This window comes from Nannospalax galili, unplaced genomic scaffold, assembly GCF_000622305.1.
Source record: "Nannospalax galili isolate Female #2095 unplaced genomic scaffold, S.galili_v1.0 scaffold1519, whole genome shotgun sequence".
Lineage (NCBI taxonomy): Eukaryota > Metazoa > Chordata > Mammalia > Rodentia > Spalacidae > Nannospalax > Nannospalax galili.
Genome location: NW_008342631.1, coordinates 773,439 through 797,775, shown reverse-complemented (window position 1 = coordinate 797,775; position 24,337 = coordinate 773,439). Strand labels below are relative to the sequence as shown.

General features: G+C 38.0%; 1 protein-coding gene across 1 annotated transcript in view; it reads right to left on the bottom strand.

Annotated features, from left to right (window-relative positions):
• Window positions 1-19,868: 19,868 nt before the first annotated feature.
• LOC103738614 (zinc finger protein 709-like) overlaps window positions 19,869-24,337 on the bottom strand; it is a 21,446-nt gene continuing 16,977 nt past the window's right edge. The window contains exon 4 of the mRNA XM_029566221.1: window positions 19,869-24,006. Within this exon, the coding sequence (XP_029422081.1) occupies window positions 22,194-24,006 (1,813 nt within the window). The 3' untranslated portion in view covers window positions 19,869-22,193. The remainder of the gene's footprint in view (window positions 24,007-24,337) is intronic.

Here is a 24,337-nt window from a genome sequence, read left to right as displayed (position 1 = left end):
GAATGGCAAGAAACTTTGAATTGTAGGAGAATTATGGGGAAGAACCAAGTAGGACAACTCAGACTACCAAGTTTCAAAACTCAATTCAAAATAATAATCATTAAGATGAGACACAACACACACACGTAATACACAAGTTTAATTTCAGCACTAGTGAGACAGAGGTAGGCAGATTTCTGTGAGGTGGAGCCTAGTCTGGTCTACATAGTGAGTTCCAGGTCAGCTGTGGCTACATGGGACCCTATCTCAAAAAGACCATTAAAAATAAGATGGTACAGATCAGGGGATGTAGCTCTGTGGAAGAGCACTAGCCACACTTGAATAAGAGCCTGGGTTCAATTACCAACATTGAATGGGAAAGAAAGGTCATATGGTAACATCATAGAAGGAACAATCAATCAAGTATGAGTCCAGGAAAGATGAGGTCAGCAAAGTGGTAGAGTGAATTACTCCAAACAATATTCAGTCCACAGAAAAATGAATAAACAAAGACTTATATGAGGGAAGAAGGCAGAAACAGTACAAAAGCCCCATGGAGATTTTAGTTGTCACCATCCCAACCCCTAACCAACTAGGCACCATACTAAAGACAAAAGCCCAGGTTCTCAGTAGACCAGTGACTGCTTCTCTAAGTAAATAAAATGAGTTCTCATCTTGGTGAGTGCAGATTCAAAACAGCACAATAAGTAAATGCAGGAGTGGAAAAGATTACCTGCAGCAGTAAAGACAGCACAGGCATTATGTCAGAAGAAATGCCCTTATGAAGAAAGCATGGGAATTTTATTTTTTTAGTACTGAAACATATAAGTTTTCATATACAGAGGAAGCACATTAGGGACAGGAACAATTCTGAGCATTCTCAGTACATTGCTGAGCACATTTAGTGTAAGGTCATAGTTCAAGAAGGAAAGAATGCACATGCAGTATTGAGCATGCTCTGCTCAAAGTCAAGGAGCACATGTGCAAAAGGACAAAATGGCACACAAAAATATTGTTGGGCATGTTGAGCATCAGTTACAGCTGTGAATTAGAGTCCAGAGAGCACTCTCTGAGGTGTCCAGTTACTTCTGTCCCAGAATAATAAACTGGACCAAGGACATGTGGATAGTGGTAGAAATAGACAATTTATTAAGAAATAAGAGTAGTCCCGAGTGTAGCCATGTGCTATTGAGCTGGATTAGGAAAGAGGCTCAAAACCACCAGGTCATACATGTAATGACCTTTATAAGTCATTTTACAGGACATCTGCCTTCTACTGGGATTTTCTTGTGCATGCTCTGTCTCCTGTGAGTAGACCTCCAGAGAGGGGTTTCAGTCTCTTGTCACCTGACTTTTATTCAAATATTAATCCTGACTCCTCTCTGCCTCTGTTTCTGTCTCACCTGCCTCTGTCCCCAAAGTTCTGGGGTTAAAGGCATGCACCACCACTATGCCCAGCTTCCTTTTTCTCTAGGTACCATCCTCGTATATTAACTGCAACAATATCTGGGATCCCAGAAATATTTTAAAGGGCTCAAGGGTGATGATTTCCTGTGCCTTAGTCCATGCTGACTAGGAATGACCACAAAGCTCCTTACTTTATCAGTTTGAGATGCGTTTTAGAAACCCTGAAAGAATTATAAAGAATTCAATTAAAAATTATCATATATTCTAGAAGACACAAATTTTAGAAGGTTGAAAATATAGGATCTACTCATATATAAGGATTTGGTGCTAAGATCCACAAATGAGGGAGAATATATATTGTTTTTCTGAGTCTTTGTTACTTCAATTAGTATAACAGTTTCTAGTTGCATCCATTTTCCTGCAAATTTCATGATTTTGTCATTCTTCGTTACTGAGCAGAACTTCATTATGTAAACGTGCAATGTATACATTATCCATCCATCAGTTGTGGGACACTTAGATTGCTTCTGTTTATTAGCTATGGTAAAAAGAGCAACAACAAACATTGATGTACCTCTGCCATAAGATGCTTCCTTTGGTATATGCCAAGGAGTGGTATAAAGAGATCATATGGTAGATTTATTTTTAGGTTTTTCTTTCATTATATTTCTTATTTTTATTTTATGTGTATGAGTGGATTGTGAGCATGTATGTAAGTGCACCTGTGTCAGGCAATGCCCATGGAGGTCAGAAGAGGGAGCTGGATCGCCTGGAACAGGACTTATGCATGACTGTTAGTCACCATATGGGTGCTGGTGATCAACCCAGGTTCTCTGCAAGAGCAGACAGTACTCTTGACCTCTGAGCTGTCTCTCCAGCCTCCTCATTTTTAATGTTTTGACAGTTCTCCACACTGCTTTCCACAGTGGTTGTACGAGTTTACAATCCCACCAACAGTGAGCGAGTATTTCCCTTTTCCAGTCCTCACCAGCATTTGATATTTGTTCTCTTGATCTTAGCCAGTCTGACTGGTGTATGATGAACTCTTAAAATGGTTTTCATTAGTATTTCCCTAATTACTAAGGACACTGAACATCGTTTAAGGTGTTTCTTAGCCATTAGCCATTTTTATTTCTTCTTTTGAGAACTCTGTTCAGATCCATAGCCCATCTTTTCATTGGGTCACTTGCTTTCTTGCTTCTTTGTTTTTTGTGTTCTTTGTATATTCTGGATATTAATCCTTTGTTACATGTGTAGGTGGCAAAGATTTTCTCCCACTCTGTGGGTTTCTTCTTCACTTCCTTGGTTTCTTTTGCTATACAGAAGCCATTTAGTTTAATGAGGTATGACTTATTGATTCTTAACCTTAATTCCTGAGGAACCTATGTCTGATTTAAAAAGTCCTTTCCTGCACTTATATCTTTTAGGGTACTGCCAATGTTTTCTTCTAACAGTTTCAGGTTTCATATTGAGGTCTTTGATCCATTTGGAACCGACTTTTGTGTATAGTAGTAGATAAGGGTCTAATTTCAGTCTCCTACAGTTGAAGATCCAGTTTCGCCAGCATTATTTATTGAAGATGATCTTTCCTCTAGCGTATATTCTTGGTACCTTTGTTAAATATCAGGTGGCTGAAATTGCATACACTCATGTATGGGTATTCAGTTATCCTTCATTGTTCTATGTGTCTATTTTTGTGCCGGTACTATGCTGCATTTATGACTATACCTCTAAAACATAGTTTGAGATCTGGTATTGTAATCCCCCCACATTGCTCTTTGTGTTCAGGACTGCTTTTAAAACGTCCCAGAGGTTTTATTGTGTGGTATTATCATGTTCATTTAGTTCCAAGAATACTTCTATTTCTTTGATTTCTTCTTTGACCCATTCATTAGTCAGGAGTTTGTTGATTAATCTCCATTAGTCTGTGTAATTACTAGAGCTGCTTTTGCTTTTGTTTTCTAGCATTATTGTACTGTGGTCTGATAGAATGCATGGAATTATTTCAATTTTTTGTATTTATTGAAGTTTGTTTTATGTCCCACTGCTGCCAAATAGAATGTGTATTCTTTGGTGCTTCGTGGAATATTTGGTAGATATCTGTTAGGTCCATTGGATTTATGATGTCATTTAATTCAGATGTCTCTCTATTAATTCTTCATCCAGTTGACCTGTCTATTGGAGATAGTGGGGCACTGAAATCATCTACTATTACTCTCCTGGGGTTAATCTGTGTCTTGAAGTCCTATAGTATTAAGAAATTGGGTGCGTCAAATTTTGATGCATATGTTCACAATTGTGATGGCTTCTTTATCAATTGGTCCCCTGATCAGAATGAAGTGACCTTCTTTATCTCTTCTGATTAATTTAAATTTGAAATCTATTTTGTCAGATATTAGAATTGAAATGCCTGGTTATTTCTTAGTGCCATTTGCTTCGAATAATTTATTTCCATCCTTCCACCATAAGGTAGTGCCTATCCTTGAATTTAAGATGAGTTTTTTAAGTTAAATGAATCCATCCACAAAGATGGATTTTGTTTCTTAAAACATTAAACTAATCTGTGCCTTTTGACTGAAGGATTGAGGCCATTGATATATTCAGCTATTATTAAAAGATGTCCATTCATTCCCATCACTTAATTCCTGTTTCTGTTCTTGATCCTATTTGTGTTTCCATATTTACACCTTCATTTGTTTTCTTTCTGTAGCCTTTTGGGTATGGTAATTCCTTTATCCAGTGTTTTGCCTAGCTTTGAGTATACTCTGTGGGGCTGGTTTCCTGGACAAGAATTCTTTCAGCCTATTCATGAAGGGGAATTTCTTTCCCCTTCAACTATGATAGACAGATTTCCTGGTAATGTATTCTAGGTTGGCATCTATGAACCTTTAGAATGTGGAATACTTTGTTCCAGACACTTCTTGCTTTTATTTAATTCCTGTTTCTGTTCTTGATCCTATTTGTATTTCCATATTTACACCTTCATTTGTTTTCTTTCTGTAGCCTTTTGGGTATGGTAATTCCTTTATCCAGTGTTTTGCCTAGCTTTGAGTATACTCTGTGGGGCATTGAAAAGTCATCTGTAATTCTGATGGATTTTCCTTTCTATGTAACTTGCTGTTTTAATCTTGAACTTTCAGCTTTCCCTTCTGTACATGTGGTGTTTTCACTATGGTATGTCATGTTTCTCTTCTAGTCCGATTTGGTGTTCTGTGTGCATCTTGTATATGTATAAGTATGTCTTTCTTTAATTTAGGGAAATTTTCTTCTATACTGTGGTTGAAGATCTATCTGATCAATGCTGTTGACCTGGGATTCTTTTCCTTCCTCTATGCCTATGACGAATAAATAAATTTGGTATTGTCATTATGTACCAAATATTGTGCGTATTCATTCCTGTGTTTTAATTTTTATATATTTTTTGCTTAAGCAAGCAAATTCTTCACCTTCATCATCCAATCTTGATACTGTCTTTTCCATTTCATTTGTTCCAGTCTTGATGCTTTTTTCTGTTATTTTAAATTGGTTCATTGAGTTTTTCAATTCCATCTTCATTTCAGCATGAGTTTTCTTCAATATTTCTATCAATTTTTTTACTTCACGGTTCAATTCCTAAATTGGAATTTTATTCACACACGTTTTTGTATTTCTTGAGATTCAGTCAGGGGTTTATCCCCATCCCTTTTTGAGTTCTTCAAGTTCCTTGTGTGTTCTTTAAATTCATTGAATTCTTTGATCATGTTTCAGATTGTTCTTTTAAATCCTGTGTCTTGGGGTTCCTCTAGGTAGTTCTCATTGAAGAACACATATAGGATTGGTGGTGCTTGGTGGGGGCATATTATTTTGGGTTTTCATATTATTTTCATTCTTTCATTGTCATCTGAGCATGTGGGTTTCTTTTGTTGCTGGTGTTTCTGGTATAAAACTCAAGCCTGCCTTTGCTGGATTCTGTTTTGTTGCTGATGTAGCTTGGTTGCTTTCTCACCCAGAATGAATAGTTGGTGTAGGCTTCAGGTTCTCTCTTTTGATTTTTGATTTGAGGGACCAGATGGCTCCAGGGAGGCTAATCAGGAGTTCTACAGGAGGATACAGGAACCTAGTCTCCAGTTCAGGTGGGGTGTATCAGCTGGGCCAATCCTAACTACTTAAGCAAAGAAGGCGTGGACCCTGGAGCCAAACAACCGGGGTAAGTCACGCAGCAGAGGAATGGTGACCCTGCATGGCAGGATCTGGCTATCCTTCCCAGCTAGTCAGTTGCTCTCAGGCAGCCTCAAGAGGACAGGGGCAAGGCTCAAGGAGAGACAATGGGAACAGAACAGGCTGGCTATTACTACCAACAGAGAAAATCTGACCTCTGGGACAGTGGGAGGAACTAAAGATGGTTCCAATGCAGGAAGATGGGCACAGTGGGGTTTAGGAAACACCCTGGTGATGCAGGTGCTCCTGCAACCTCTGCAGGATGTGCCCAAGGCCCACAGAGAGCTGATGGGAACCAGTAGCAAATCTTTTTTTCTTAATTTTATCTTATATGTATGAGTATTTTGCCTGCATGGATCTAATTGCACCTGTTTTGTGCAATGCCCTAAGAGGACAGAAGAGGGCATTGGATCCCCTGGAACTGAAATTAATGACAGTTGTTAGTTGCCATGTGGGTGCTGGGAACTGAACCTGGGTCCTCTGCAAGAGTAGCCAGCACTCTTACTGCTGAGTCCTCTCTCCAGCCTCAACAGAAACCAATCTTAAGTCAAGAGTAGAAGGAAACTGTGTTTACAAGATCCTAAAACAAAGCACCACATTTTATGGTTCAGTGTTAAAAATAGGGATGAAACAAGAGCACTCATGTGAACACTTCTTCCAGAATCTGTGCTACAGGTGCTGACTGATGCTCTATTGCAAGCTAAAAAATTAAAAGCATTTTTTGAAAGCAAGAAATATTACTGGTATTTTCCCAATGATAATATTATATAAACATAACATCCAGATAAAATAATGAATTAATAATTGAACCTAATTATACTGCAATTCAAGGCATATATATATATATTAAATCTCATTCATGGGCAACTCATGAATGAAATTTTAAATGTTGAGATTTACAGCATCACAGAAATGCATGTCTGGTAGTAATTCACATAGAACTTTTTAAAAGATTGTACCAATAAATTATAGAAAAGCACTCATAATATTATTAAAATAAGTGCTTGGATATAGCATGTACATGACAGAAACACACAATGGAAATATGTTAGTTCTTTTCTATTTGAACACTAATTTGATCTTGATCTAATCAATATTCCAATGCTTCTGGCGGAAACAATCACTTGTTCTGGTGCAGCAGGACTTCTGCTCAGCCACTAAGTATCTGTTTTTCTGGAACTAAGCAAACCAAGGAGTCATTGGTGTTTTCTCAATAAGTACTTGTTCATTGAAAGAATAAGGAGGCAATTACTAACAGAAGTTCAATTTAGAAATGTAGGGGTAGAAAGAGTTTTCTCTAGAAGAGAAAAACAAACTTTCTCCAATGTGTCATATAAGAAAGAAAGAAAAAAAAAAAACAGCCATGGTCCATAAACAAGACCAGGAGTGTTAATTAAGGGTTACTCCCTTATAACATTCTTTTAGTTGGTGTCCAGATCAAAAGGCATAATTTGGCTCAATGTACATGGTGTGGCATCTGTGACTATAGGAGAAACACTGAAGCTGGACTTGTGACATTTTGCATTTCTCACTAGACATGGAGAAGTATGCAAAATGTCCAGATCATCAGTATGCCAACACTCAGCAAAGGTCCTTCCCCCCAAATGTGTGATCTTCCTGGCTTATGAACATCCCTCGAGGCAGGCTCTGACAGTCTCACTGTTCTCAAAGGTGGGGTTCCTGTTTTCTTTGTGAAGCACAGAGATACTCCCATAGTCAAGGCCAGTAACCATGGTATCAGCTACATCCTGCTCATCTCCTCACTTGTTTTCACTGCTCTTTATTCATCATTGGCCTTCCAAACACAGATACCTGCATCTGTTTCCCAGATGACATTCACAGTTCTGTTTGTGTGGCAGATTCCACTGTTTTAACCAAAACTATAACTATCTTCTGGCCTTTAATGTCACTGCTCCAGGAAGAAGGATGAGACAGCTGCTGGTATCAGGGGCACCTAACTTGATCATCCCCATCTACATCTTTATCCAGCTCTTCTGACATCAGGATGGGAATCATTCCACCATTGGTTGACACAGAAGCACACTCAGAATATAGTCAGGTCATCATCAACATGTGTAAAAAGGTTTCATTCACTGCCTTCTATGTCCTGCAATACCTGAGCACCCTTGCCATGTTTAGCTTCAGTGTGGCTTTCCTGGCCAGGAACCAGCACAGTCCATGAAGCCAAGTTCTTGACCTTCAGCATGCTGGTGTTCTGCAGCATCTGGGTCACCACACTTCCTGTCTACCTTAGCACCAGCGGAATGTCCATTGTGGCCACGGAGGTCTTCTACATCTTGGCCTCTAGCATGTGGCTGGGCTGCTAAGCTGCATCTTTCCCCTAAGAACTGCATTATCTTGTTAAGGCAAAAAGTTCTCTGCATTGGTTCAGGAATAAAATGTGTTCTAGGAGGCTGTCTTCTTACTTTAAATATACTTTTCAAAGAAAAGCACAAAGCTTCTGAAGTAAGTGGTTATATGCAAATGACTGTATCATTTCCAATTGTGATATTATCCCCTCTTCTATTGACTTCCCCTTGAATTTTTGACATTTTCTAAATTCTTAAATTATACTGACTTCCTGTTTCTCTGTCTCTATATACCTGAATACTATGTTACTTCCTTAACTTTTTTTCTCTTGAAAAAGGACAATGGGGTGGTCCTGATGAGTCACAGGTGGTGGTACTTGCCAGCACATTTAACCTATCTGTTCACAGCCCCAGATCCACAATTTCCATTTACTATTTATAGTTAAAGTAAAAGGAAAATCTTTGGTCTCTCATTCTAAGAATTCCTAATGTGTTCAACATATGTCAAAATTTGCATCCTTAAGGAAATCAGGTATTATGGACATAGTTTAATACCATTTTTTTTCTTTGAAATTAAAACATCCACACCCTAGAATACTCAAAATCCTTGTTCCTTCATATTTTATTGAAAATCTGTACATATCTTATGAATATATCTAATATGCTTGCAGTTACACATACATGTTTGTGATACTATGTTTATTTAATTCAGTGACACACTGAAGTGAATATTCTGGAAAAGCATAAGTAGCTTAAAGCTGTTTAGAATGTTTTTGTAAAGGACTGTAGATATAGTGCAATGGTAGAGCACCTACTTAGACCGCTATTATTTTTAATTTAGTTTCTGTGAATATCCTACAATATATTTTGATAATACATAGGTCCTCTCCCGTATCTGCACCCCCTTACTAAACTCCCACTAAATTTCTGTATATATATGATCAGTCTATAGAGTCAGATTCATGTCCCCAAATGCCCTTCACTGTGGATTCATCTACTGGAAACCGGTCAATGTACTAAGTCTCATCCTTCTTCCTCGTAGCCATCAGTTGCCAATAATTCCTTAGGTAGGGTTGTGGTTTCTTACTCACCCACTTCCCCATGTCTGTGCTGGGAATTTGTCTAGCTTGAGCTTATGTGGACTTACCCATATTGTCACCATTGCTGTGAGTTATGAGTAATTGACCAGCTGTTTGGAAAACTGTTTCATTGAGGTCACCCAGATCCTCTGACTCTTACAGTCTTTCCACACCTTCTTCAACAATGATCCCTGAGCTTTGGGAGGCAGGGATTTGATATAGGTATTCTATTCAGGGGTAAGCACATTGCAGTCTCTGATTCTCTGCACGTTGGGCAGTTGTGCTTCTCTGAGACTCACTATCTGCTGTATAAGGGTGCTTCTCTCCTGAGAACTGGGAGATATATCAATCAAGGCAGCTCTGGGAAAGTCCCCAGACCTGGGAGTCCACAAGGATCCTAACAGAGCAGAGACAGCTGGTACAAGGAGATGTGAGAAAGCTAGCACACCAAGACAGGTCTCCACAGTTTTCTTCTTGATGAAAATTTCCTGAGTTACTAAGTCAAATTCTACAAATCAGTGAGTCCTCTGAACAAACATGTTTATTGCTATTAGAAAATTTCACAGAATTTAATAACTCTTTGTGCTTTAACTAATTGAAATGTTACAAGGTGCTGAGAGATTACAGGCCAGATAAAGGTGCAGTCACCAAGGCTGATGACATGAGTTGTTTCCCCAGGAACCACATGGAGGAAACAAAGAAATTACTTCTGCCAGTTATCTTCTGACTTCCATGTGCAGGTTGTGACACATGTGTGCACAAATTAATAAATACATGTAGTTTTGAAGGACAATGCTTTTAATATGCTGATTATAGTTTATTTCATTAGCTGGTTGTTTAATTCTCTTCCACTATTTGCCTTCTGCAGTGTTCCTTGGGCTATTTTTGAAATCATAATATCTACTCTTTGCACTGTTTATATTCAAATACACCTCTTCAATATGGCCCAGAGAGTGCTCAACTGATTTTTTTCATATGCTACAAAAATACTCCATGATTTAGTATCTGCCAATAAATTCAAATGTAGCCTATGATAATATATCAAATTTATAGATGAATTTAGAGGGGACCCGATACATAGTGTGATTTTTTAACCTGTTCTTGTTTATCTCTTACTACTATGATATATACTATATGTTATATAAAATCTTCTTATATTTATTGCCGAATATTTTGTAGGACTTGATATCATGAAAGGACATTGTGTATTTGTCATATTTACAAGAAGTGTGTTTATAAGAAATATATTATTTCTTTTTCTGTTAAGATATAAGTGGCCATGTGTTCTAGGGACTAGAATTCAAGTTATGCTTCCAAGGCAAGAACTTCAATGAGTTATCTCATCAGACTTGCCTTTGAAGGCCCTTCATGTCTTACCTGTGGCCTGGACTAGTTTATATCCACACAGGCAGGGTGTAAAAGGTCACTTTTTGTCACATGCTTGTCAGCATTTGCTGTTTTGTTTTCATAGTGATATCAATTTTTACTGGAGTGTTATGGGACACTTTTTATATTTATAAAAATATAATTTTAATTTGCATTTTCTTGATGACTAAAGATTTCAAACATTTTTTCAAGTTTATTAGCCATCTGTAATTCACTTTTAATAATTATTCATTTCAATACCCTACTTATTTAAGTTTTTGTCCTTTAGGACACTTAGTATTCTGAGTTCTTAATGTAGACACTGATATTCTTTCAGATGCATAGCAAGGTATGTTACTTATTATGAAGATGACCTCCACTCAATTCTTTTCTGTACAAATGCTTTCAATTTCATAAAATCTCATTTCTCAACTTTTTTATTGAGCTTTTTAAACTTCATACATTTCCCACTCAAATCCAAACCCCTATCCAACCCTCCCCTTATCCCCCACACTGAACCCCACTCTTCTGTACATGCTGAGTCCTATTCATTCGGGTGTTTGTACCCAAATGTCCTTCAGTGTCATGTGTCCACTGCAGTCCATCCAGTGGTCATATGTAAGTCCATACTCTCCCTCACCCAGCAGCAATCAGTCTCAAATAGTTCTCAATTCAGTGCTGACCTGCCACCTATTTCTTACCTCCCCTTTGGGCCTTTGTTTAATTAATCTGACATGGAGCTTGCACTCGATGCCACTGCTGCCACGGGCTCACATGAGCAAGGCTCCAGTGACCTGGAAGCCTCCACCTCCCCATGTTCATGAATCAGCCCTGGTTCTTAAAATCTTTCTGCCTCCTGTTCTGCAATAGTCCCTGAGCTGTGGGTAAGTGAGGTTCCATATAGGGGTCCCATCCTACACTCTACAGTCTCTTATTCTCCAAAACTTGGCCAGTTGTGGCCTTCTGTGTGCATCACACTCTGATCTACAAGGAAGCCTCACTAGTCAGAGTTGAGGGGTGAATTAGCCCTCTCTTTACCCCTTATCCTGCTATGTTTCATGAACCTTAGCTGTAGACATTCGACTGCAGATGTGTCACTTAGTACTGGGCATCTCCCAGACATATGTTCTCAGTGCCTGACCAGATGTGCAACTCTGCAGTAGCCTCCATCTGTTGCAAAAAGAAGCTTCTTTGATGAGTGCTGTATGGCATACTTGTCGCCATAAGGGAGAGCTCATTTATCTGGCACTGAGTTAACTGCCAAGCAGCTTCCAGATATACATATACATTAATCTTCAGACACTCTATGTGCAATGTCTCTTAGGGTTTCTGGGGCATCACTTTTCCCTCCAGGTTTCCTAGACCCTGAAATTCACTCATCTCCAATATTTTGTCTCCTATCTGGCTTCCCTCCGCCCACCCTCCCTGGTTACAGTGCCCCCATTATACCCACCCTCCCTCCAGTACCTTCCAACTCCCACAATCTTTCCTCTCCTGACTTCATCTCCCACACCATGGTCCCTTGCATGTCCCTAACTCTTCTCCTCCCTGTTAACTCTGTTAACTCTCACTTTTTCCACCTCCCTCAGGTAACATCTGTTCCCTACGATCCCCCTCTCAGTTTATTACTTTTCCTTTACCTCCACGTATCCTTTCCCTTTCCCTGGCTCCTGGTGTTACATCAGAATTTATATAGTCACATATAAGGCATTGGTGCTACAATCCACAAACGAAGGAGAACATACATCACTTGCTTTTCTGCATTTGTGTTACTTCACTTAGTATAACACTCTGTAGCTCCATTCATTTACCTGCTAATTTCATAACTTCATCTTTTCTTATTGCTGAGTAGAACTCCATTGAGTAGATGTACCACATTTTCAATAGCCATTCATCAATTGAGGCACATTGAGGTTCTTTCCATTTCTTAGCTATTGTGAAGAAAGCAGCAACAAACATAGATGTACAGGTATCTCTACTGTATGATGAGTCCTTTGGGCATATGCCAAGCAGTGGTTTTTTGAGTTCTCCAAACTGCTTTCCATAGTGGTTGCATGAGTTTGCATTCCCACCAGCACTGAATGAGCATTCCTCATCCTCTCCAGCATTTAGAGTCTTTCCTTCTCTTGATCTTTGCCAATCTGAATGTGCTAGGATGGAATCTTAAAGTGGTTTTTATCTGCATTGCTCTAATTACTAAGGATGTTGAACATTTTTAAGGTGTTTCTTAGCCATTTTTATTTCTTCATTAGAGAACTCTCCATTTAGGTCTATCACCCATCTTTTCATTGGGTCATTTATTTTCTTATTTCTTTCTTTTTTGAGTCCTTTGTATATTCCGAGTATTAATCTTCTGTCAGATGTGTAGCTGGTTAAGATTTTCTTCCACTCAGTGGGTTTCTTCTTCCCTTCCTTGGTTGTTTCTTTTACTGTACAGAAACTTTGTAATTTAATGAGGTACCATTTACTGAGCATATGGTGTCTGATTTAGAAAGTCGTTTCTTATGCCTATATCTTGGAGGGTGCTGCCTATGTTTTCTTCTAGCAGTTTTTGAGTTTCAGGTTTTATATTGAGGTCTTTGATTGATTTAAAGTTGACTTTTGTGCAGGGTGAAAGATACAGAGTCAAGTTTCATTCTTCTGTAGGTGGAGATCCAGTTTTGCCAATACCATTTGTTGAAGATGCTATCTTTCCTTCATTGTGTGTTCTTTGAACCTTTATCAAATATCAGATGGATGAAATTATATGAACTCATATTTGGGTCTTCTATTGTGTTCCATTGATCTACATGTCTGTTTTTGTGCCAGTGCCAAGCTGTTTTTACAACTATAGCTCTGCAATATAATCTGATATCTGATATGGTGATTCCCCCCGCCCCCAAGAATTTTTCCTTTTGCCCAAGATTGTTTTGCCTATCTAGGGTCTTTTTTGATTCCACATGAATTTTAGGATGATTCTGTCAAGCTCTGTGAAAACTGTTGTTGATATTTTGATTGGGGCTGCATTGAACCTATAAATTGCTTTTGGTAAGATATTCATTTTCATAGTATTGGTTCTACCAATCTATGATCACAGTGGGTCTTTCCATCTTCTAGTGTCATCATATGTCTCTTTCTTTAGAGTTTTGAAATTTTCATTGTAAAGATCTTTAATGTCTTTGGTTAGGTTTATTTCTAAATATTTTTTGAGGATATTGAGAATGGGAGGGTTTCCTCACATGATTTCTCTGATTGCTTGTTATTGGTATATAGAAAGGCTACTAATTTTTGTAGGTTGACTTTGTATCCTGCCACTTTACTGAAAGTATTAATCAATTCTAAGTTTTGTAATGGAATTTTGGGGATCTCTTGTGTATAATATCATATTTTCTGCAAATAGGGATAATTTGACCTCTTCCTTTCCAATTGGTACTCATTTAACTTCTGTTGTCTTATTGCTCTAGCAAGAATTTCAAGCACTGTATTAAAAAGGAGCCCAGATACTGGACAGGCCTGTCTGGTTCCTGGTTTTAATGGGATTGTTTCCAGTTTTTTTTCCATTTAGGATGATGTTGGCTATGGGTTTGTCATACCTAATTTTAATTATGTTGAGGTATGTTCCCTCCAGACCAATTTCTTCTAGGACTTTTAATATGACTGTATGTTGGATTTTGTCAAATGCCTTTTTTGTATCCATTTACATGACCATATGGTTTTGGTCTTTATGTCCATTTATATGGTACATTTATTGACTTACATATGTTGAACCATCCCTGCATCTCGGGAATAAAACTGACTTGATTGTGGTGGATGATCTTTTTTATATGTGTCTGTATGCAGTTTGCAAGTATTTATTATCTTTGCATCTATGTCCATTAAGGATATGGGTCTATAGTTGTTTTTTTTGTTGTTGTTGTATCTTTACCTGGTTTTGGTTTTAGAGTGATACTGGCTTCATAGAAGAAGTGTGGAAGTTCCCCTTCTGTTTCTCTCTTTTTGAATAATTTAAGCAGTATTGGTTGTAGATTTTCTTTAAATGTCTAGTAGAATTCTGCTGTGACTCCATCAGGGCCTGGGCTTTTTTAGTCAGGAAGTTTTGTATTATTGTTTCAGTTTCCCTATTTGTTATGGGTCTGTTTAAGCTGTTGATCTCCTCTTGGTTTAACTTTCATGGTGACCATGATTTTAGAAATTCATCCATTCCTTTTAGGTTTTCAAATTCAATAGAGTATAGATTGTGTGTGTGTGTGTGTGTGTGTGTGTGTGTCCATTGTGATGTCTCTCCATTCATCTTGGCTTTTGTTGATTTGGAGTTGATCTTTCTTTCTTTTGATTAACTGTGCTGAGGGTCTGTTTATCTTGTTTAACCTTTCAAAGAACCAGCTCTTAGGTTCATTGTTTTGTTTTTTGCTTTTTGTTTTTTGTTTTTTTGTATTGTTTTCTTTGTTTCTGTTTCATTAATTTCTGCTCTCAGATTTGTTATTTCTTCTTGTCTACTAGGTTTGGGGTTGGTTTGTTCTTGCCTGTCCAGAGACTTGAGTTGTACTGTCAAGTCAACTCAAGTGCTCTTTCAGATTTTTTAATGTAGGCAGTAAGAGCTATAAACTTCCCTCTTAGGACTGCTTTTAGTGTGTCCCAGACATTTTGTTGTGGTGTGTTCCCATTTTCATTTTGTTCCAAGAATACTTTTATTTATTTCTTAATTGCATCATGATTCAGGAGTGTGTTATTTAATCTCCATGAGTTCTTGTTTTTACTAAAGCTTCTTTTGCTGTTGATATAGTGCTTTATTGCACTATGGCCTGATAGAATGCATGGAATTATTTCAATTTTTTTTTGTATTTGTCGAGATTTGTTTTGTGTCCCAGAATGTGGTCAATTTTAGAATAACTTGCATGAGCTGCTGAGTAGAAAGTGCATTCTTTGGTGGTTAGGTGGAATATTCTGTATATATGTTAGATTCATTTCATGTAGTATATCATTTAATTCAGATGTCTCTCTGTTTATTCTTTGTCCTGCTGACATGTCTATTGAAGACAATAGGGTATTAAAGTCTCCAACTATCACTGAGTCGGTGTCAATCTCTGTTTCATAATCCTGGACTACTAATTTTATGAAATTGGGTGCTCCAGAGTTTGGTGCAAATATGTTTATGATTGTAATATCTTCTTCGTCAATTGTTCCTTTGATTAGAATGAAGTAACCCTACTTATCTCTTCTGATGAGTTTTATTTTGAAGTCTATTTTCTCAGAAATTAAAATTACAACACCTGCTTTCTTCTTAGGGCCATTTGCTTGGAATATTTTTTCCATCCTTTCACCCTAATATAGTGTTTATCCTTGAAGGTGAGATGAGTTTCTTGAAGAACCGCCCACCCCCAAAAAAGCTTTTTTTCTTGTTCCATTGCACCAGCCTGTCTTTTGGCAGGGGCATTGAGGTCATTGATACTTCATGTTATTATTGAAAGGTCTGTATTGAATACTGTTGATTTAGTTTGTGTTTGTGGCCCTATTTTGTGTTTCCATTGTTATACTTTTCTTTTTTTTTTTCCTGTAACCTCTTGGGTATACTCATTCCTTTCTTCGGTCCTGTGTCACGGAAAATTTTCTGTTCCCCTTCTATCTTGACTGACAGCTTTTCTGGACAAAGTATATGGGTTTGACATCCATGGTTGTTTAGAACTGGGAATACTTTGTCCCAGGCTCTTCTGGCTTTCATAGTCTGCATTGAAAAGTCTGCTGTAATTCTGATAGGTTTTCCTTTATATGTAACTTCTTGATTTTTTCTAGCAGCTTTCAGTGCCCTCTCTTTGTTCTGTACATTTATGTTTTCACTATGATATGCTGTGGGGACTTTCTGTTCTGATCATGTCTTAATGGTGTCCTCTGTGCCTCTTGAATCTCTATAGGTATATCTTTCCTTAATTTAGGGAAGTTTTCTTCTTTAGCCCTATTGAATATCTGTTCTTTGCCATTAGTTTGGGTTTCTTCTCCTTCCTGTATACCTGCAATACTTAGATTTGGTCGTTTCATGATGTCCCATATTTTCTGAGTATTCCATTCCTGTAGATTTTTAAAATTTTGCATAGTCTTTGCTTAAGGGGTCCTGATCTTCAACTTTATCCTCCAGTCTTGATAGTCTGTTTTCCATTTCATTCACTCTGCTTATGAGACTTTCTTCTGTAGTTTCTAATTGGTTTATTGAGTCTTTCAGTCCTGTGTTCATTTCCATTTGGGTTTTCTTCACTATTTCTATCTCTTTAGTGAATTCACTTTTCAAGTTATAAATTGTTTTGATATTTAAATAAGCTGCATATTTGGGCTTCCATCAAAAGTTTATGCCTTTCCTCCTTTAGTTGTCTGTGTTTTCTTGAAATTCTTTGATCACGCTTATGATTGTTCTTTTAAATTCTGCTTCCTGAGGTTCTACAGGGTTGTTCACAATGCTGTGTATTTCTGTAGGACTTGTGAGTTTTCTTAGGGACATATTTTCCTGCTTTTTCATATTGCTTGTGTTTTTGCATTGTAGTTTGGGCATATGGGTGTTCTTTATTGGGTATGTGTTCAACAGGAACTTCTACTCTGCTTTTGTTTAACCTAATTTTGGTTCTGTTAACATTGTTTAGGTAGCTTAGTTACTTTTTGTTTAAGTATGGAAGATAAATTGGTGAGTATTTCGATTTCTTGCTGGACTGGTCAGAATCTTGCCTGAGCAAGCCTGTCTGCCTGATCCAGAGGCTGGGAATTTGGCAATGAGGGTACTGCCTGGGTAAGGACTTGGGGATCTATGGTAGGGTGATAAGTTAATCTGGTTTGAGAAGCTAGTCCTGGGACTTGAGGTGAAGGAATTGGAGCCCACCTGTGAGAGAGGCCTGCAGGGGATGGGGTGGGGTTAGATGAGAGAAATGGGGCAGCTAGTTCTCCTGAGGTGAAGGAATTGGAGCCTGCCTTTGGAGAGGCTGGCAGGGGATGGGTAGGAGTGGATGAGAAAAATGGGGTAGGAAGGCAGTGAGCTTGATCTGACTTACCAGAGTCCTGGCTGAGCTGATCTGTCTGCCTGTCTGCCTGATCCAGAGGCTGGAAATTTGGCTGTGAGGGGATGGGGTAGGAGGGATGAGAGAAATAGGGGAGCTAGTCCTCCTGAGGTGAAAGAATTGCTTATTTCTCAACCTTTAACATAAGTCACTTACATTGGGTATTTCTCTGCTGATGTCTTGTGTTGATTGTCTATTAGCAAGAGTGTGCTATTAGTCACCCATTATTATTGTACTCCAGCCAATCTGTGCCTCTTTATCCATTAGTGTTTATGAAATTGGGTGTGCTGATGTTTGATGCACATGTACAGATTTCTACTATCCTCTGTAGACACTGATCCTTAATATGGTAAGATTATCTTTATTTCTTTTGAGGATTCAGGTTTGAAGTGTATTTTCTTAAATATCAATATATCCATACCTGCTTGCTTTCTAATAATTTGTGGTTAGTATACCTTTTCAAGTCCATTTACTTTTAGCTTATGATTCTTTTGCCAGGAATCTGTGCTACTTCAGGTTTTTTAAAAAGATGGTTTATTTTGACTGGGCAATTGAAAGCATAATGATATGAACTGATATTAAAATATGTATATGAACTCATACCATTTGTTTTCTAATGTTTGGTTCTATCTTAACACTCATTCACTTACTTGCTGTGCTAGAATGGCTTAATCTTTCCTGTGTCCTCATGGATGTATTTATTCATCTTTCTCTTCCATGTGTAGAATTTATTAAAGTATGTTCTGTAGTCTAGGATTAGTGGCCATGGAAGACTGTTCTTTCTCCTTTAGTCATAAAGTATAGAATTACTGGATAGTTATGGGGCTGATTGTAGAACTTGAAATACATTGTTCCTTACCCTCCTAGCCTTTAGACTGTCTGTTGAGAAACCCACTCAGAAGTAAGTTGGTGCTTCTCTCTCTTTTCAATATCTTTTGTTCTGTACAATTAGTTTTTAGTCATTATAGGAAATGGGGAGGTTCTTTGAAGTTCTTCTCTATTTGGTATTCATGATACTCTTGATCTTGATGGGACTCTCCCCAGATTATGGAAACTGTTATTTCATGGACTATCTTCTATGCTCATGTTTTGTAAATTTCCTCTATCCATTGTGTCCATAGATCTCATAATTTCGAATAGTATGCAAGAGTCGTTTTCCCCACATTAATAGAAAAGATCATTCTTTGGATCTGATAGAGATCAGACCAAGTTTTCAGGAACACAGTCTTGAGAAGAGAAAAGCAGTTGGCAAAGATATTAAGGAAGAAAATTCTGATATCATGAAATCTACTGGCCATCAATACCTGGCTCTATGGAGCTGGAGAGATGGATCAGCAATTAAGAGCATGGGTTGTTCTTGTTGAGGATTTGGGTTTGGTTTGTAGTACCACATAGTGGATAACAACCATCTATAACTCCAGTTCCAGGAGATGTATTGTCCTCTTTTGGCCTCCTTGGGTATTGCATGCATGGGCACATTTAAAAGCAGGGAAACCTCTCAAGACACAGAAACTAAAAGGAAAATAATTTTGAAGGCTCAAGTTATAAGTGGGCTTCTTTTTGTGCTTACATTTGCCTGATGTTTTGGACTGCCTTATTATTTTGCCAAAAACTCCAAGACAAAATTTAGAAGTGATTTCTAGAGTAGACGAATTAATTAAATAAGTACCTAAGGAGTAATAGTCTATATTTTATAGAATGTATATGATCCTTTACATACCTTAATCTCCCCTTTTATCTCATAACCCTCTTTGTAACTTTCACAGACTTTTAGTACAGGCTGAAGCTTTCTGGTTTTGTCATCGTTTCCTGTTTCTATTTGGGACAATCCATATATTGGGACAATACTACCATATAAAATTTTATTAAAAATTATCTAAAAAGCAGTAGTTATTTCTCTTTAATAATTCAATTCCAGCAGATCCAACACCCTCTTCTGACCACTGCAGGCACTGCACAACATCAGTACACTTGCACAACATCAATACACTTACATACACTCAGGCAAAATCCCAATAAAAACATAAAATATAAATTTTCAAAAATTTGTGTGTGAAAACAAGCAAAACGTGACACCTGTCCTGCGGATATTTTCATTTTCACAATAAAATTATTCATTTTGTTTAAAATTTAAGTCCCTTTATAATAGACACTTAGAAAATTTGTTTCTCTGGTGCAATATATGTGGTACACCAAATCAAATGCAGAGAATTGTGTATTCTACAGAAAGATACACAATTGTATCCTTCTGGGCAATGGAAGACCACAACCCATCAACTCTGTTTCTCTACAACCCACTCTATGTAACAAAGCATGCTGGAGAGGAAAAGACCTGACAGAATAAATATGCACCATGAAAGGGGATTCCGTAGATTAGTTCACAGTATTAATCTACATGCAAGAGAGGACAACCCAGGAGCTACACAATCGACAGAGCTGGATGCCTCAGAAGTTCCATTCTGGCACAGAAGATCTGGAAATTTCCTATTGTTGCTATTTAGTCCACATTGGAAGGCCAATGGAGCTGCAGTCTGTCACTGGAGGATTGTAGCAGCAGCAGCAGCAGCCACAAGAGTAGGCACACTCAGCAGAAAGAAAACAAATGAAGGCAGTAAACTTCTTTTTCCTCAGACATCTTTATTTAGGGGCCAATCACATTTTCCCTGTTCACAATCTAAGCCTGGATCTAGATGTTAGGACAGGACACACACATAAGCCAATTTATCCCTTAAGTAATGGAAAACACACCACATATTATCTATGCCTATAAGTGAAAGATGCAAATATACTCTTGCAAGTGGGGACACTGCCAGAGGCCTCTTCTTTTTCTGTTTTATTTTTAATTTGAGAATATTTTATTATTCCAAAGAGAGGCAATTTTTAACACATTTTTTTCAGAAATAACTTGAAAAAGCCTCTTACAAGCATTTTTAGGCAAGTGAATAAACAGGTAAACCTGCCAACAAGATTTCACCCAAAACAGGGTTAATGTATAGGCACCCATGGAAAATTGACAATGACAAGGCCACTCATTTCACAAACACTGATGCACACCTCAACTAAAGGCAATCAGGTGCAACTACCGCACAAACTTCCAGAGGCTGTTAATACGTTATTAGTAGCCACAGGTACATTGGCACAGGTCTTTAACACTAGCAGCACATGGGAGGCAGAGGCAGGTGAATATCTGTCCCACAAACCATGAAGGCTATGGCCATTATTGCTGGTTACATGCTGAAAATAGATGATAAGTCAATATTCCTGCAGACATCACATGCTCTGGTTGTGGGACATGGAGAAATGATGCTGGAATGAGGTGGAGGCTTCCTCCACACTGGCTACCTTGCATGGTGCCAGGTGCACTGAAGATTGCTTGGGGAGAATTAGCACCAACAGTCCCACTCATCTATAAGCCCTCTGTGACCAGGACAAACAGGACAGGAAGAACAATATGCAACAGTTGCACAACTACTCATTGAGTACAACAGAGTTTTCAGATTGGATTTACAGCCCACTACACAGGAGAAAGTTCACATCTGATATTATAAGCCAGGACATGTGGCAGGAGAGGTCATACTCCACAGCAGGGAAGCAACTGTGATTGTTGTAAGGTGGATGTGATGTACCTCTCCAGTTGCCTTCCTAACTTTTCAGTTTATGCCTACAGATCACTACTATTGTCAGCTGCAACCCATCATGGAATGAAACTTCCAATGGATTGTACACCACAAAGACTCAGAACCAATGATGAAGAGCCTGAGAAACGTAAGTACTCTGGCATAATGACTCAGTGTTAGCCATAGATGGACATTCATATCCACCCCCGGACCCCCAAAGACATAAAAGCATTACAAAATATGTAAAAGCCAGAGGAAGGGGTGGACTGTTGTCCAGCAATTTCCTCTGAATTGACACAGTCCTTCTCAACGGGATGCATGAGGTTCAAGAAGTAAACAAGTTATTTCTGCAAAGCCCAAATGTACAACATTCCCAAGGTCACTCTGCAAGGTTATAGAAGCAGGAAACAATTGGGAAAAGAAATTCCCCAACTAACCCAGGGCCTGTCAGTTGTGCAGACATCTCCAGGACTGTAGGTGCCATGAGTCATCACTTAGGCTGAATGGGCTTTTTGGCAACACAGCTATCTGTGATTGTCCATGCTTGCAGAAGTAACCCCAATAAAATAGTTGGTTTACATAATTAGACTTTGGAAGAACTACTTTTTGTGCCATTAGTTTCCTATCTCAGGCGAGGAGGCATTTGCTCAGGTTGCCTCGGGAAAAGTCTCACACAGCACCGTTGTTGTAGGGAACTGAGACAACTCAATCTTTGCCCATTCTCTGTATTCTTGGAGGTTTGAGACTGAGTTCTTATCCATAACTGAAGTGAACTCAGATATGAAGCATTAACACTTGGATTTTACATCTTTAGTAATTTTCTCCCATGAGTTGACATTGAAAGAGCACTGTGGTGTGAAACTGCACTCCTCTGCGATTTAGGAGGTTTGACAACTACAGGCACTGTCACATTCACAGGGTTCTTTGCCACAATTTCCTCTTGTAATCAAAAGAAACATGAAATGTAAAGGTTTCCTCGTTGATAGAGTTTTTCTCCTCTATGAATTTTTTCACGTAATTTAAGATAAATGTGCCATATGTAGGATTTCCCACATAGCTTCCATTCATTGGGTTTTGGTCCAATAGGAATTTTTCAAGTGAATGAAGGTAACTGTGAGATCTAAAGGCTTTATTTACCACACTGTTTACATTGAGAGTTTTCATGAACTAGGAATTATTTCATGTAAAGATAGATAACTATGGTGTCTAAAGGCTTTTTCATACTTTTCACATACACAGGGTTTGTCTAGCATGAATTTTTTCATGTCTTTGAAGACGACTGTTGATGACAAAGGCTTTACCACACTGTTTGCATTCATATGGTTTTTCTCCAGTATGACATTTTTCATGTACCTGCAAGGAAGCAGGAAATGTAAAGGCCTTACCACATTGTTTACATTCATACAATTTTTCTCCTGTATGTATTTTTTCATGTAACTGAAGATAATTGTGATATCTAAAAGATTTACCACATTGTTTACATGCATAAGGTTTCTCTTCACTATGTGTCTTTTCATGTTTTCGAAGATAACTGTGGATTATAAAGGCCTTTCCACATTGTTTACATTCATATGGTTTTTCTCCCATATGTATTTTTTCATGTAACTGAAGATGATTATGATATTTAAAAGATTTCCCACATTGTTTACATGTATAGGATTTCTCTCCAGTGTGAATTTTTTCATGTCTTTGAAAACTACTGCAGTGTCTGAAGGCTTTACCACATTGTTTACATTTATAGGGTTTTTCTCCAGTATGGATTTTTTCATGTAACTGAAGATAACCACGACATCTAAAGGCCTTACCACATTCTTTACATTCATAGGGTTTTTCCCCAGTATGACATTTTTCATGTACCTGCAAGGAACCAGGAAATGTAAAGGCCTTACCACATTGTTTACATTCATACGGTTTTTCTCCCGTATGTATTTTTTCATGTAGCTGAAGGTAACTGTGATAACTAAAAGATTTACCACATTGTTTACATGCATAGGGTTTCTCTCCAGTATGTGTCATTTCATGTCTCTGACGGAGACTATATCGTCTGAAAGCTTTACCACAGTGTTTACATTTATACGGTTTTTCTCCAGTATGAATTTTTTCATGTCTTTGAAGGTTACTGCACTCTCTGAAGGCTTTACCACATTGCTTACATTCATATGGTTTTTCTCCAGTATGAATTCTTTCATGTAACTGAAGATAACTGGAACATCTAAAGGCTTTACCACATAGTTTACATTCATAAGGTTTTTCTCCAGTATGAATGTTTTCATGTCTTTGAAGATTACGGCGCTGTCTGAAGGCTTTACGACATTGTTTACATTTATAGGGTTTTTCTCCACTATGAATTTTTTCATGTGACTGAAGAGAACGGCGATATCTAAAGGCCTTACCACACTGTTTACATTTATAGGGTTTTTCACCAGTATGAATTTTTTCATGTACTTGAAGGTAACGGTACCTTTTAAAGGCTTTACCACATGGTTTACATGTATAGGGTTTATCATCATTATGAATTCTTTCATGTCTTCGAAGAGAAGTGGAAGAACTCAGCTGTTTCCCACATACATTACATTGATAATGCTTTCTTACAGTTTGAGTTGATCCAGATGTGTGAAGTGAACTGCCATCAGCAGAGGCCTTTCTATATTCTTCATATTGATGGACTTTTTTTGCATTGTGTGTTTCCTGATCTATTACCAACAAATGTTGGAGATCAAAAACATTTAAACATGTCTTATATTTCAAAGGTGCATTCATACTGTGAGTTCTCATAGGTCTTTGACAGCTTGTGAGAGAGTTAGAGTTCTGGGGCTTGTTTCCATACTCCTCATGCTCATATGATTTGTACTGAGAGTGAGAGGTACGACGGTTATTAAAGGGTGAATGACACATGGAAACCTTCCCACACACATTGCTTTGACATGGTGTTAGGTCACTAGAAATTTTCATGCTCATATCAGCATTTGCTATCCACGTGACAGTTTCTCCATTCTGAAAATCTTCTTTATGCTCACTGAGTGTCTCAAATACAGAACTTCTGTAAAAACAAGAAAATTAGTAAAAATCGATGTATTACAAAGTGTAGGTCAGTATACTGATTCTAACCACTCCAACAGCTGTTAAAATACCTGAAGGCAAACCCTGAATCCATCACTCTAGAGTCCAGCCTTGGAAGACAAAAGAAAAATGAGGAGGAACCCAATAGAAGGATGCTTTTGGAAGTGCCTGTCAAGAAACTCCAATGGACTCTCATATGAACATTTGAAAATTGCCCTGTTCTGACTTTTTTCTAGTTCCCTGTCTAGAACTTGTAATGCCAATTACTCTTGCCTTTACTTCTCCTTCACAGCTCCTATTCACGATTCAAT